Raw genomic sequence first — 16,317 nt, 5'->3', positions numbered from 1 at the left:
GACAGATGGTATACCTGACTCTTGAGGAATAAAAATTCTCTCAAATTTAACCTAGTTGAGTATATAAGCATGGCTGAATTAATAATCTTGGCCTTTCTCTCATAGGCACACTAGAGAAAAATACAAACTCAAACTAGATTTCTTACCAGCAAAAACAGTAGGCATATAAATACATCCCTATTCTTCACATTAAAAAATTGAAATTATCATAAAAGTGCTTAAAATGTAAACTCATGAAGTTTTTTACAAAAATTAAAAAGCTACTCATGTGCTTTTTAGAAAATGAAATGGTCATTTCTTTAATTTGAGTCATATCCGCTATATATAATGTTAAGGCAAAGCACATTGTATCTAAGAAAGGACAAATATGTATCAAAGCATTATCTAATAAAGGACAAATACGAACTATCCTCTATACTTTAGTCAAGTAATTTAACAATGCAACTTACCTAATAACAGTTCACCAGCTGTCTCTCGAGAAGGTGCAACACTGATACATCTCCGATTCACTCTGCCAAAACATTGATAAAGTTACAGTGCTTAAATGTTTTGACCAGGAGTCTGGAAGGTAATTCAAAGGAGTGGGAAGCCCTGAGTGCAATGCCTGTCCCCACCCCAATATTCTGACCAAAACTTATTTTATCGAATAAAATATTTTTGCAGTGTTACCAGAGTTACTCCGTTTTAGAAACATCATGGGGCAGTGGTGTTTAGGGACCAGGACCAGTTTCTACGCACATAAATCTAGGAGGCTATTCCTACCTCTAAGCATACAGGACCACACAGAACTGGGGATCAAACCTGGGGCCTCGCACATACCCAGTATGTGCCCACCCCTTTCAGTTATCTCACCATATCTATTTTATCTCATTTTGTAACATTCAAGTAGAGAACAGAAAAATTGATACTTTATAGACAAGACTAATAATCCCTACCCCTTCTATGTAGAACACAGGGATTCAATTACTTCAAGAAACTTCAACTTTTATATTTTCTAGAAAAAGGTAAAGATCGTTTCATCCCTCTGATAGTACAAACACATAAAAGAAGCCTAGTATTCTAGGAAAATAAATGTAATATTGAGTTATAGAAGTTTTTCTAATTTTGTTTCTTTTTTTTCCCCCTTGTTACTGTTCCCTCCCTTTGTTGGTGGGGTGGGGTAAAGGGCACACCTGGCACTACTCAAGACTTACTCCTGGCTCTGTGCTCAGGGATCATCCCAACAATGCTTAGGGGATCATGTGCATAGGCAAGGATTAAATCGGGGCCTGCTGTATGCAAGGCAAGTGCTTTACCCATTGTACTATCTCTCTGATCCAAGTTCCTCTATACTTTAGTCAAGTAATTTATCTTTCTTGAGCATCAGTTCTTTATAAAAATGGACACGATACTGTCACAGTTATAATGCTATCAATAGTTAAGATATACCAATCTATTCAATATTCAACAGTGCTGTGGTTCCTTGGGTATATCTGAGATAGACCAAATCATATGGTAATATCAGGTAGTAAGAGGAGCCAAAGTTTGAAACTTTAATCACTGTATTATATTCCTTTTGATGATGACGCCTACTTTCTATATCCTCCCTCTCCAATCCCCTGGGAAAGTCAACTACAAAAATATCTGTATACAAACAAGGGCTGAAGTATAATGACTGAAGTCCAGTGAATATTAGCCTTAAGAAACATCCTTTCTTTTTTGCATTTTAGAGATTTAACCTAGTACTCTTTTGTTTTCTTTTCGGTCACTCCTGGCTCTGCACTCAGGGCCCACCCTTGGAAGCACCACCCTGGAAGGACCACACACATATCTGTGGATAGAGCTTTGGCTGGCAGTGTGCAAGGCAAATACCTTACCTGCTGTACTATGTCTCCAGCCCCATAACCTAATACTTTCGTCATCTACTTTTTGGTATCTTTCCTAAAACTATAGTATTAGCTAAAATAATTATTGCATGAGCACTACAATTAACTATTAAAATCTTCAACTCTTTCAACAAAAAAGAACATCTTAAGGATTAAAATTTACCTTATTGACTCACTTGCTGCTTTGTCTTTTACAGTGGAAGAGAAAGAAGAATGAGTTTTGTCTTCAAATAGATAAGAGAGTGGTGGTTTGACCACATCTGTGGGAGCAAAGAAGCATATACATTATCTTTCTTTAGGGACCAGAGTCATGTGCTGTGTCTATATGTTGAATGGTGAAGACACTACTACCTTCTGACTTTTGTCTATCCCTAAGGAGATACTTATTTGGAATAGTTAAGTAACATCTCTGTAAACGTCTTCTTTCCCGATTTGGACCTTCTGTTGGATCTAACTGCCAAGACGTTGGGTAGTAGATGGGGTCATACCAGACTGCTCTGCAAATGAAAATAAAAAATGCTTTAAGTAGTAATTTTAAGCACTTGTAGTTTTTTTAAAAAAATTATTTTTGGTACTTGCAGTTTAAAAAAAATCATCACATACACAACAAATAAAATTTCTCTATTCAAATAAAAACAATTATGGAGGCAAACTGTCACAGTTTTTTTTCTATTACATTTTAAAAACATATATCATGACTATCATGAATGCTGTAGCATGATGTATGCTTTAGCAGACTTGTGATTAGGCAGAGAAAGGCAACATTTTCCCCATTTCTGTCATTTATCTAATGAAACATAATTAGGTCAGTTTTATAGTATAAACTATTTGGGCAGGGGTGGGGTCATCGGGGTCACAAATGGTAGTATTAGGGAGTTTGAAGAGCCAGGCCTGGCAATGCCCAAGGTGCTAAGTGGGTACGGGGACTGAACCAGGGCACTATAGAAACTCCAGCCATAAATCAAATTTCTTGAAAAGTTTTAAAACAATTATTTTAAGTGAGAAAAATAAACAAGCCATAATGTAAAATACATTTAGAAATAGAGTAAGGGATGGGGGAAGAAAAGACCTAACCTTAAACATACCAAGAGACTGGTAACTATTTCAGTTTTTAACAAGTGTAGTTATAATTATTATATATCCACATTTCTATATCTTGCCTTCTTTCACTGAACACATAACGATCATCATTTCAAATGGCTGGCTAATACAACACTGAGTGGATGCATACTAATATATTTAACCCTACTGCTATTATTAGATATTAAAGTGTTGCTAATTAATTCAGTTGATAAATAATACAGAGTGAAAACCTTTATGTTTATTGCCTTCCCATATTTTAAATATTCTCCTTAGAATAGAATTTCTAAAATAGGGGAAAACTGAAGCTAGATATGAAATGTCTGCAGGATTGTGATATATATTGTCAAATATACAATATCATCAAACCACTAACCAGGAATTAGGATGGATTACTTCTTGAATGGTGGATATTAACACCTACAAAATGTGTAACAAAAAAAATTTTTTTTGGGGGGGATATAAAATATTGTATGGAAGATTTTATTTTTATTTTATTACTTATTTATTTACTTAGTTTTTGCTTTTTGGGTCACATCTGGCATTGTACAGGGTTTACTTCTGGCTCATGCACTCAGGAGTTACTCCTGGTGGTGCTCAGGAGACCATATGGGATACTGGGAATTGAACCCTGGTCAGCTGCGTGCAAGGCAAATGCCCTACTCGCTGTGCTATCGCTCCAGCCCCTGTATGGAAGATTTTAAAGAAACAAATTAGCCTTAGGAGTAAGTAATATTTTTTAATGTGTTTATTGATTCTACTTGACTTATGTGGAGTATTTCATATCTTGCTCAATCAAGCTTTGGGAACTTAATATTTACCTTTAAATCCTGTAAGACTTTTTAAAACAATACAAATATTTACATATATTTGTTGAAAAAATTTTGTATAATTAAATATTTTGGATGAAATTAAAATTCAAGTACATCCATTTCTTCCTTGTAATTTCTTATTTTTCTTTTCTTTTGGGGTGATAGATGGTAGTGCTCAGGGGCCAAGTACTGAACCCAGGACTTCTGCATGCAAATCTTGCTTTGCAGGGGCTCAGTCATTTTAGCTATCTCTCAGGCTCTCTATTGCATTTGATTTTAGAAAATTATCTGGGGCCAGGGTGATAGTAAAGTGGGTAGGGCATTTGCCTTGCATGGAGCAGACCCGGGTTCAACCCTCAGCATCCCCTATGGTCCCCCCCAAGCACCACCAGAAGCAATTCTTGAGTGCGGAGCCTGCAGTAACCTGAGCACAAAGTAATAGTACAGTGGGTACGACATTAGTCCTGCATATGGCTGACCCAGGTTCGATCCCTGGCACCCTGTATGGTCCACCAAAAAGATAGTACCTAATTTTTCTTTACTTCAGAAGCTTTTAGAGTTTAATTCTTTTATTAATTTAGAATTTGAATTCAGCACTGTCATCCCGTTGTTCATCGATTTGCTCGAGCGGGCACCAGTAATGTCTCCATTGTGAGACTTGTTGTTACTGTTTTTGGCATATCCAATACACCACTGGTAGCCTGCCGAGCTCTGCCATGTGGGCAGGATACTCTCGGTAGTTTGCCGGGTTTTCTGAGAGGGACAGAGAAATCGAACCTGGGTCAGCCGTGTGCAAGGTAAACACCCTACCCGCTGTGCTATTGCTCCAGCTAGTGTATAATTTTTGGTGCATTTTAATAACCTATTATCTTTTTGTTCTTGTTTTCTGGGCCACTCTTAGCAGTGCTCAAGGCTTACTCCTGGCTAAATGCTCAGTTACAATACAAATTTTACTATTGGAAGAGAGATACTTCTTATTACCTCCCTGCTTCCCAAATCACCCCCAAATTTAAAATAATCATTTATATAGAATTATTCTTGGAGATAAATCACAAATTATCAGATAAAATATTTAAACAAATTGATGCTATATATTCTATAATAAAAATAGTACTAGATCAAATATGAAATATTCAAGCATGTCTACGAACATGTAATGTTCTACCACCTCACTTACCTGTCATGTGTCAGTTGTTGAATAAGTTCCTGCCAATGTCTGCTGGCACTCAAATCTATTTTATACATTCCTCTGATATGCTGGATCACCTTTTTTCTCTCAATTCCTTGGGAGAGAGACACTGCCTGGGTGATATCTGCAGCAATTTTAGATATATCCTTTGATTTTGAATCAATACGCTGAAAGAGACTATATACACAAGACAGTTCATAAGTTACTCATATGGAATAGTGAATCCACATTAAAAATTATAATTTAAAACAAAGTACATGTGTAACCTAGTGGATTTCTAAAAGATAAGATTTTCAGTACATACACACAAAATCCAACTTTTGTTGGGCTGGGAAGGTTGTTCAAAGGGCTGTGTGCAGGCTTTGCATGAAGGAGGCCTGGTTTAGTACCTGGCATAAGCCCCCTTGGGAGCTGAAGCACGAGCAGTACACTGAGAATAGCCTCTGAGCACTGCGACAAGTGTCCCCCAAACAAAAATCCTACCTTTGTTGATTATTATTAACCGTTTTCTGCCAGGTGGCTTTATTCACACCTTCCTCTGTTTCATATTTTTTTTGTTCCTAAAAAATTTAAGATAATATACATTAAAAACATTATTTTTCATGTAACATTGTCATAGAGTTAAACACTACAGATGGAAAAATGTCCCAACCCAAAGAAGAATATAAAACACAAACAACTTCAATATTATAATTCCTTTTGTTCTTACACAACTTGGGTTCAAGAAATTATGGTGGAGAAACCAAAGTTGCCAACCCTAGTCAGTTTGCATAGCTGCCTGCTTCTCTATTTTGCTTTTTAATCACAGAACTCATAACTTAAGGTGATATTACAACTTGCTTGTCACTAAAACTCTTTCCTTCACTGGCCCACTGATAACAAAGAAAGATGAGCATAAAGAACATATTCCTTAAAAAAAGGCCTATTTGTTTTCTTGAAGTAAAAGAGTAAAAAGCATTTCAAACTTATCATCAATGATACTATGTAACTTAAAAGTTTTGCTTGTTCTTTAGCTGTATTCAATGGTATCTCCACAGAAACAATTATGGTTTCACTGACTCACCTCTTTGATCATTTTAATAAGGTCTGATTTTGTTGATGCTCTGGGAGGTATACACTTTTGGCCACAGAGTTTTAGAGCACTCATAAGCAGTTCTGCTGTGTCTAGTTCCTTTTCAGTCAGTTCATCCTGGTGATTGTGTACCAACTCTGACAAATACAAAACTAACTTGGCTCCATGCTTAAAAAAATTTTTTTTAAATAAAAAAAATACATTTAGTAAAAAGTAAAAAACTTTTCACACTTATTTAAAATAATTAAATTAGATCAGTAGTCTTATTTTGTAGATGAGTTCTATTGCATACTATAAGTTATTTAGACAAGTTAAATATGAATAATTTTATCAATTTACATTGATGCAAATGCCACTGTACTTGGCTTGGTAACATTTTAAACTGAGAAAAGTATTAAATGTCAACAAGTAGATTTGGAAACTATTACATTTTGGGTGATATTTAAATTAACATGCTGAATCACATCATGCCATTTCCCCAAGCATAAGCTGAACATATGCAATGATGAAAATAGAAAAGCTCATCTTAATTCTACATTTTAAATTAGTTAGGAGACAGCTGCTATCTGACCAAAAGTGCAAAATGAACAGATGTTTTACGAGTAAAAAGCCCAAGGAGTTGGCAAATAAACAGAAATCGTAAATGGCTAGAATATTTTCATATGTGTATCTTAAAGGTAATGTTCTTGAAGTCTCTAAAAATATTTCAGTTTAGTATTCAGTGACATTCTAAAATCATCTTGAAAAACTTTCAGAAATAGCTATTCTGAATACCCAAATAAACATATGACGTTCTTAAACACTAAAGTTGTTTTAACATCTCTTTTTAACATCCTCTGATCAACCTTTTGATTATACTTTCCTGGATAAGAAAAGATATTACTGAAGATAAAAGGTAAAAAATATTATTGTATTCACCTCTGAAAACTGATAAAGATTTAAATCCTTGGACACAAATCCTTAGAAGATAACAAAAAATTCAAAGGTGTTAGGAAGAACTTAGTAATAAGGAAACAGACAAAGATATGGGATAGTGAATAGAAATAGTATAGTGGATAGACACTTGACTTGCACATGGCTGACCTGGGTTCAATTGCTGGAACCCCATATGGTTCCTTAAACCCTGCCAGGAGTGATTCTTGAGCACAGAGCCAGGAGTAAGCACTGTGCACCATAGGGTGTGGCCCAAGACAAAAACAAAAGCAAACAAAAAAGAAGTGGGAAGTAAAAAAATATGTCAAATGGAGGGATATGGAGCATCTAATGAAAGACCAGACGTGAGATCTGTCAAGAAGATTATATTTATAACTTTGGGCAGAAAATACAGTTCAATTTAGTTATTTGTAGAATTTTTGTATTTTACCAAAGGCTTTTACAATCTTATTAAATGACAAAATACTTACTGGCAGGGAAGGGCTAAGACAATCTCGTAGAATTTCCTGATGATTTGGTTCAAGAACTATTTCAAAAATTTGCTTTCTCTCTTGTGAAGGGTGAGCTGGTGACAAAATATGCACTAGTAGTCTCCCCAGCTGCATTCGGAAAGTTTCCTTACAATGCAACAAGATTTTGATCCACTGCTGTTTAGACCCACTGGTCTTACTTGAACCCTTAAATCAAAACAGGAATGAATTATGATCAAGCTTTTAAACAATAAAAATAACCTTGATATAGCCCTAAAGCTCATGGAATATATTTTATCATTTTAAAAAGCATAAATCAAAATAAAAAAGACACACACACTGAAATAAATGGGTATTTTAAACAGATGAATGGATACTAAAGTAGTACAGCCAGACTATTATAAAAGGATGAACAGAGTGCTTGCTTCGGCAGCACATATACTAAAACTGGAATGATACAGAGAAGATTAGCATGGCCCCTGTGCAAGGATGACATGCAAATTTGTGAAGCGTTCCATATTTTTTCTTCATGAGTGGAGGGGAGAAGGCAAATGGAATAGAGAAGGGATCAGTAAGAAAATGATGGCTGGAGGAACCAGTTGGGATGGCAGATGCATGCCGAAAGTAGATAATGGACCAAACATGATGACCTCTCAGTGTCTGTGTTGCAAGCCATAATGCCCAAAAGCAGAGAGAGAGTATGGGGAATATTGTCTGACATGGAGGCAGGGGGAGGGTGGGGAAGGAGGGGTATACCCAGGATATCGGTGGTGGGGAATGTGCACTGGTGGAGGGATGGGTGTTTGATCATTGTGTGATTGTAACCCAAACATGAAAGCTTGTAACTATCTCACGGTGATTCAATAAAATAAAATTTAAAAAGGATGAACAGACAAATGGAGCATATACCCATATAAAGTAGTACTACTTCACTTTAATAAGGGACAAAATTCTAATACCTGCTTCAGATTTAACAGATAGAGGAATGAAGTTCAAAACCATGAAAAAATCAGATAAAACACACATAAAAGGAAAAATATTGCATGATGAACAAATGTATCTAAAAACTCAAATTCATAGAGACAAAATAAAATAGTAATAATTAGGGGTTGCGAAAGGGGAATAGTACGGAGTTTTAGCTTTGGAAAATGACAAAGTCCTGGAAAAGAATAATAGTAATGGTTATACAATAGTGGGAATGTACTTAACAGCACTGGATTGTACTCTAAAAAATGGCTAAAGGGGCTGGAGCAATAGTGCAGTGGGTAGGGCATTTGCCTTGCATGCGACCAGCCCAGTTTTGATCCCCAGAATCCCAATGGTTCCCCCAAGCACTGCCAGAGGTAATTCCTGAGTGCAGAGCCAGGAGTAACTCCTGAACATCGCCAGGTATGACCCAAAAAACCAAAACCCCAAATCAAAAAACAACACCCCCCAAGTGAGCACCATAACCAAGTGTGCTATCCTTAATCATTACAGTAACAACAAAAGGGAAATGAAGGGAAGGGGAGAAAAGCTTCCATCCCTTTAGTGTGATACACATTTTCCATGCAATCAATCTACTTACAATAGAAGCTTTGAATCCTTCTACCAGATATGTAAATATTTCTTTCTGAAATGGATTGACAATCAAAGGTTGCTCATGCTGCATACTTTCTTCAGAAACTTCATTCAGGGAAACTGAAGTCTGGTTTTGAGTTGCATTTTCAGGAGTAGTCAAAATGTCAATAATATCTGGATTAAATTCTTTGGATTTAAAAAGTACAAAATTAGTCAGTCACTGATACTCCTAGCTAGTAGGAGGCAATATTATTCTATTGAGTTGGCAAAATATTATATTTAATTTTTACGACAGTTACAGTATAAATCTATAATTTGTGTCTTAGCACAAGACACTAGAGAACTGAATTCATTTAAAGGATTATAGGCAATGTTCTGCTTTGGGCCCTCAATTCCCATACTTGTGATATGTTTTTGCTACTTTTTCTTTTCCTTATATAAACACCTCACTTCAACTGTAACAAGTGGTTGCTCCTTTACCTTTCTCAAGTAAATTCATACTTTCAAGCTAAAATAAAATAAAGCAGCATAGGTATTTAAACATATGTAAGCCATGAAATTTTAGGATTTAATTTACTAATAATGAGAAATTAAACCACAAAATTGCTAAAGTCATGAGGCTCATATACAAATCAAACATAAAAAACCACAGTATTTAGATTAGATGAATGCGCAGTCCTATTTCATAACATGTATTACCCCATTACTGCATATATAGGGGCCAGAGAGGTAGTACATCAAGCAAGATGCTTTGTCTTGCATGCAGCTGACCCGGAGTTGATCCCTGGTACCCCATATGGTCCTCTGAGCCCCTCCAAGAATGATCCTTGAATGGAGAGCCAGGAATAAGCCCTGAGCATCACTAGTGTGCTCCAAAAATCAATCAAATAAACAAAAAACCCAAACCCATACAATGATCAATATTTCAGTTTAGCCAAGGCACTGGATGTCCCAAATATAAATTAAACAAGTTTATATCAACAAAAACAACCAAACACTTAAGTATGATGTGTTTTTAGTATGTCTAAGTCACTGTGGTTTTGAGGGAGGGCAATAAAAAAATAAAAATCACTGTGGTCTCTCTCTCTTTTTTTATTGAATCACGATGAGATACAGTTATAAAGCTTTCATGTTTGAGTGTCAGCCATACAATGATCGAACACCCATCCCTCCACTAATGCACATTTTCTACCACCAATATCCCCAGTCAGGTGTGCGGGCAAGAGACTCTCTGCATCACTCTCTTCTGAGAGCTTGCTTTTAAGTCTCTCTCTGGATGTTGGCCGTTGATGGGATTACACACACCTGGGTTTTCTGCCGGTACCTTCATGCATGAGGCCTGTCCGAACGTGAGGCCTGTCCAAACGTGTGGAGAGGGACCTCCAGCATGGCTGTAGCTAGGTTCCGGTGGTCTTCGAACGCTGGGAGCTCTGCTCGAGGTGGGGAAGGAAGCTGGAGCCCGAATGCCTGGCTGTCTTCCCTGGGGCCCCTGGGAGGGGATGAGCTCCAGCTTCCCTCCCCACCCTGAGCAGAGCTCCCAGCGGCCGAAGACCACCGGAACCTAGCTACAGCCATGCTGGAGGCCCCTCTCCACACGTTCGGAGAGAATACTTAATAATAATATAATAGTATAATATAGTAATTAGAACAATCGTTGTATTATTATAACACATAATAATCTCATAATAATTTATATATTTATTATAATAAATCACATCTAATAAATTTTATAATAATCACCACAAATATTTTAATATTTAATCATAACAATAATTTTAACAATAATTTTACAATAATATATTATTTATTATAATTTATTATATAATATTATAATAATTATAATATAATAATAATAATATAGCGCAGTGGTAGGGCGTTCGCCTTTCACGCGGCCGACCTGGTTCAATTCCTCCGCCCCTCTCGGAGAGCCCGGCAAGCTACCGAGAGTATCGCGCCCGCACAGCAGAGCCTGGCAAGCTACCCGTGATGTATTTGATATGCCAAACACAGTAACAATAAGTCTCACAATGAGAGACGTTACTGGTGTCTGCTCGAATATAATATAATAATATAATTATACACCTGGCGATGCACAGGGATTACTCCTGGTTCTGCACTCAGGAATTACTCCTGGTGGTGCTCAAGAGACCATATGGGATGCTGGGATTCAAACCCAGGTCGGCTGTGTTCAAGGCAAACGCCCTACCCACTGTGCTATCACTCCAACCCTGTGATCCCTTTTCTATTCCAGCTGCTTTCTCCCTCAGCTCATGAGGCAGGCTTCCAACTATGGAGCAATATTCCTGGTTCTTGTGTCTACTGTCCTTGGGTGTCAGTCTCATATTGTGTTATTTTATATTTGTGGTCTCTTTTTGAGGTTATTTGAACACATTCAGAATTTCATTTTGCCTATTCTGTGGTACTTCTGATAATATTTCTTTGCATAGGTTTTTAGTCGTTCCTCCAAGTAGAAATGCCTATTTATCTACATTTATTAACAGAAAAGCTAACTGAAACTGAAAGGTAGTTTTAGATAGATCATTGTACACTTATCACAGTGGTTAAAAAAATATAAGTACTGTAGAAAACTGGATTGCTTACACATTCCTGGTGGGAATGAAAAACTGTATTGCCTCTCTCAAAAATTTTGCCAAATTCATTCCTTCTTTTTTGTTGCAGTGTCTGTGCATTAGTCAGAGCCTCATATGTGCAAGATATGTGTTCTACTCTGCGACACATCTCCCTTGATTTTAGCAATTTCCTAATAAAAACTAGACATATGATTATCATACAATCCAAAAATCATGACAGGGCTTTGATCCCAGAAAAACAAAGATAAGCTCACACAAAAACTTGCACATAAATGCTTCTAGCAATTAACTTCAAACCCACAAGACCCTAAAACAACCAGATAGCCTTTCAACAGGTGAGTAGTTAAAAAAAAATTGATACAGGCAACAACTAGTATTATTATTTTTTAATACAGAAGTACTGCTATTTATTCAGCCACTGATTAAGCTGATTGAATTGGAACAACCAGTATTAATCATCATAAATGACTGTGAGAAAAGCCAATCCTAAAAGTCTATATAATTTCACTTATATAAACATTCTTAAAGTGATGAAAACATAGAAATGAAAACATTAGAGGTTGCCAAGAAAAAAAGTGGGCAAGGCTGTAAAAAGGCAACATAAGAAATCCTTATGCCCATAGATTACTTGACTATATCAATGTCAAAATCCTGATAGGGATACTGGACTCTAATTTGGCACAATCCACTGGAGGAAATTGTGTAAAAGCTAATTTGGTACATGGGCTATCCAAAAAAAAATTTTTTTTTCTTCTTTGGTTTCTTGGGCCACACCCAGTTGTGCATAGGGCCTACTCCGGGCTCAGTACTCAAGAACACTCCTGGCAAGCTTGGGGGACCATATGGGGTATTGAATCAAATCCTAGGTTGGCCACATGCAAGACATATACCTAACCACTGTACTATCCCTTAGCCTATATCTAACAGTTTTCTAACAACTGCATATGATTCTATAATTATTCAAAGAAAAGTTTATTAAACACTGGCTGCATTATACTATTTCAAAATATTGATTATAATATTTAGCATTTGGCATTAAAATATCGCCTTTTATTCAAGACTATTCTAAATAATGTTTTCACAAGTTTGAAATCTACTAAGTTCTCTTTCAAGTTATTTTCCCTTCATTTTGTTTTTATTTGAGACATTTACAGTACTGTTAATGATAGGTTTCATAAATGAAATATTTCAACACCACTCCCTTCATGAGTTTCCCTCTTCAATCTCCTCCAGTTATTTCTCTTTTAATATATGAGAGAAAACATACATATCTTCTAGTCCTACCTTGATAAATGATTCTATTAACTGCTAATACAGTTAGCTTCTGCAATCTCTGTGCAAGCTCTGTTTCTGTGGCCTGGACTGGATTCTCCTGGCTCATTCTTCGTTGCATCATCATATGAAGTTCATCACTTGCTACTGAACGCATTTTCATCAGAAGAGAGTCAGTTTGAGGAAGGGGAAATTTTCGAGATCCTTCAAGTATATAAATTAAAACATCAAATGCCAGTAATAACAAGAATCAAGGAAACTTTTTACTGAAGCTTTCTGATTATCAGACCACAAAAAATTAACTTAATGACTTTTTAATAAAAGTTAATTTATAAAAAGAAAGTGATTAAGAAGAAATCTTAGTCATTTCTCCCATTAAAGAAGTGAAACAGTACTTAATATCCTGAAGTCCACTTAAAATGTTAAAGCTAATGACATAGCTTAATAGGACGGTGATTATTTGGCAAAATTTGAGTTTTCTGCAAAACCCAGCAAAGTATAAAGGTCATTAAAAATGTTTTGACAAAATGTTTTCAAATATTGCTTCACTTCTTTTTTAAAATAATCAACATATTTTAAAAATCACATTGTTTTACTAACATTACTACTTTTGAATAATTGCCATTGTTAAATTTTATAAAGTAATTATAAAAAAGTATTTATAGTGACATAGTAGAAATCAGTCAAACAAAAGTGAAGGAATCAAAAAAGTGAATATAATTCCAGTGATTTGTAATTAAGATGATTGGTGCATATGGATAATTTGGAATTCAATCCTACAAAAGTATTTCCTGAGAAATGTTTCCTCAGATTGAACAGGCAGGTGTGGCATTCCTGCATTATTACTGCACCTGCTCCAAGAGGCGCCACACAGGTAGTGGATCCAGGAGAAAACAGGGAAAATGAGTCTTGATTTAGTGGACTGAAGGAGAGAGGCATCGGAAGTTGACCATAGGAACCGAAATGACGTCTTGGGAGGTGAGGAATAACGGAAGGCTTCATTGGAATTGAACCTTGTTTTAAATTATTAAAACATACATCAATTTTCTTAAATAGCCTCTATAAATATTTATTTATAAAAATTGTGATAGGTTTTCATAAATCTTATATTTAAACCCTATAAGATAGCATTTTTATAGCATTTTAGAGTCTATAGTATTTTAGGTAAGAGCAGCAATTTTAATCAGTTAATAAAATTTGTGGAGTCACTTTTGAGACAAAAATGAAGAAAATAGGGGCTGGAGCGATAGCACAGCGGGTAGGGCGTTTGCCTTCATGCGGCCGACCCGGGTTCTAATCCCAGCATCCCATATGGTCCCCTGAGCACCGCCAGGGGTAATTCCTGAGTGAAGAGCCAGGAGTAACCCCTGTGCATCGCCGGGTGTGACCCAAAAACCAAAAAAAAAAAATGAAGAAAATAAAAATTATTAACTGAGATGTGAATGAAGCCAGCTATCTAGAAGCAAAAAAGAAATCGGAACAAAAATAAGAAATGTCAACAAGAAATACTAGGAATTTGTGGAAGTAGTAAGGTATACTTTCCTACAAGAAAGTGGTGAATTTCATCTAAGCAAGCAATAACTAGATAGGGATTCTTGCAAAGGAAATGGGACTTCCAAAGTAATTTTTTGTCCCATAGGAAGCCATATCACAGATTCGGTAAAAGATAGAATATTCTACCCTGACCAAAGCAGTGTAGCTGAGACGGCAGTTCAAGAGGGGAAACTGCATTTGGAGATAAAAGAATATGCATGGGCAAGAAGTTTAGTCATGCGGGTATCTTAGGCATTACATTTATTTAAGCTTTTATTAAACATGATCTAAACGTGCTATAGCAAAACATTATGGAGTGAATAACTTTTCCCTATAGACAAATTTTTCATGTTTTTTTTTTGATATTGGGTATAATGTCAAATAAAATGAAACACTTAAACACAGGTAGAAGAAAAGATCTGGGTTTAAAAATTCTTAACTACCTTATAAAATAAAAAAATAATAAAAAAACTGTGAACTACCTTATTAAAAAAAAAGTTCTTAAGACACTCAGTTTTATCCCTAGCACCACAGGGAGGGAGAGGGGAAAGAAGACCAAAAGGGGACTAAGCTTCAATAACCAAGTACTCTATCTGGAATCTATCTATCAATCTATACATATATATGTGTATATATATATATAAAGGTTATAGCATATTTTATAGAAAAAGACAAAAAGCTAATAATACTGATCCTGATTATTGATCTGTACTATGTTATAGTCAGTTTTGATGTCATCTGCATTCTAACCACATCCGAGTCCATCATTATTTCTTGCCATGCCTATTAGTTTCCCACCTATACTTCTCACTACCTCTTGTTCTTCCACTCTACCCAAAAGTTAGCAACATATTTTTAAAAAATATGATTATGTTACACTATAAACTTAAAGAGTCTTTAATAACATCCCTTTAGTATAAACTCTAAACTTCTGGGTCCTGCCATCCTTTACAGCCTCTAGCTAAATGGCTTTCTTTTTTCTTTTTAATTTGTGGGGCATATCTGGTGGTGTCAGGGTTTATTCCTGGCTCTGTGCTTAGGGAATCACTCCTGGTATGGTCAGGGGACATATGGGGTGCTGGGGATCAAACCCAGGTCAGCCGTGTGCAAAGCAAAAGTCCTACCCACTGTATTATCACTCCAACTCCTGCTTAATGGCTTTCTTTCCATTCTCTGGTAAATTTAGTTCTTTTCTTTTTAACTTTCATATAAGCTGTTTATTCTGTAATATTCTTCCTCTAGCTTTCTACTTTGATAACTCCTTTCTCTTCTTTTGTATCTATATTGAAATCTCACTTCTTTACAGACTACCCTGAATCCTGATGTAAATCAGATTTCACTTTGATGGTCTCTGTTCCTACACTCTTCATTATTCTATTATCTGATATATAATCTCTGTATAGGAGAATCTCGGTTTTTTTCTTATTCCTGAATCTTTAAACAATTAACAGTGCTTGGCATATGGTAGATAACAGAAAGACATCTGTTTGAGAATGGCAATAAAGAAAGCAATAGAATATTTCCTCTGATAGGAAGGAAACAATATAGCTTAACTTTTTAAATTAAAAAATATTTTTTCAAGTGGGATGACATCAGAATACAGGAAAGTCAAGTTACTTCAATATGCAATCATTAAACTATTGTTTCAATACTTACCAGCAATACTCTTCCGTTTCTGAACTAACGCTTGATGGGAAGCAGAAGGTAACTGGAATGAATCTGAAGAGCTTTCAGAGTCATGATTTGCTGTGGTCCTTATAAATTCCATAGCAGTCTGGAGTACTCTAAACTGTAGTGCAATGGCCATATCTAAGAGCAGAAGAATGTTTTCAAGTTATGTGGTTATTAAATTTTTAATTAATTAACTGAATTGACTTTTAAAGGCTGGAAGATAGTACAGGATGAAAGAGCTTGCCTTGAATGCAGTGAACCCTGCTTCA

General features: G+C 35.9%; 1 protein-coding gene and 1 non-coding gene across 5 annotated transcripts in view; one reads left to right on the top strand and one right to left on the bottom strand.

Annotated features, from left to right (window-relative positions):
- Positions 1–16,317, bottom strand: part of LYST (lysosomal trafficking regulator) — a 193,302-nt gene that overhangs the window by 50,632 nt on the left and 126,353 nt on the right. For 3 of the 4 annotated variants that reach the window (XM_004620365.2, XM_055146685.1, XM_055146686.1), the window contains 10 exons: positions 16,034–16,186; positions 12,857–13,048; positions 8,989–9,167; positions 7,422–7,628; positions 6,010–6,186; positions 5,430–5,506; positions 4,935–5,123; positions 2,217–2,362; positions 2,029–2,125; positions 450–511 (listed from right to left, as the gene is read on the bottom strand). In XM_004620365.2, coding sequence (XP_004620422.2) covers positions 450–511; positions 2,029–2,125; positions 2,217–2,362; positions 4,935–5,123; positions 5,430–5,506; positions 6,010–6,186; positions 7,422–7,628; positions 8,989–9,167; positions 12,857–13,048; positions 16,034–16,186 — 1,479 coding nt within the window. The remainder of the gene's footprint in view (positions 1–449; positions 512–2,028; positions 2,126–2,216; positions 2,363–4,934; positions 5,124–5,429; positions 5,507–6,009; positions 6,187–7,421; positions 7,629–8,988; positions 9,168–12,856; positions 13,049–16,033; positions 16,187–16,317) is intronic. The other variant, XM_055146687.1, reaches the window with a different exon arrangement.
- LOC129398959 (U6 spliceosomal RNA) lies at positions 7,839–7,945 on the top strand. Its single transcript, XR_008626818.1, has one exon. It is a non-coding gene; the product is annotated as a U6 spliceosomal RNA (small nuclear RNA).

This window comes from Sorex araneus, chromosome 9 (genome assembly GCF_027595985.1).
Source record: "Sorex araneus isolate mSorAra2 chromosome 9, mSorAra2.pri, whole genome shotgun sequence".
Classification (NCBI taxonomy): domain Eukaryota; kingdom Metazoa; phylum Chordata; class Mammalia; order Eulipotyphla; family Soricidae; genus Sorex; species Sorex araneus.
The sequence above is the reverse complement of the archived record's forward strand: the minus strand, read 5'-3'. Positions and strand labels throughout refer to the sequence as shown.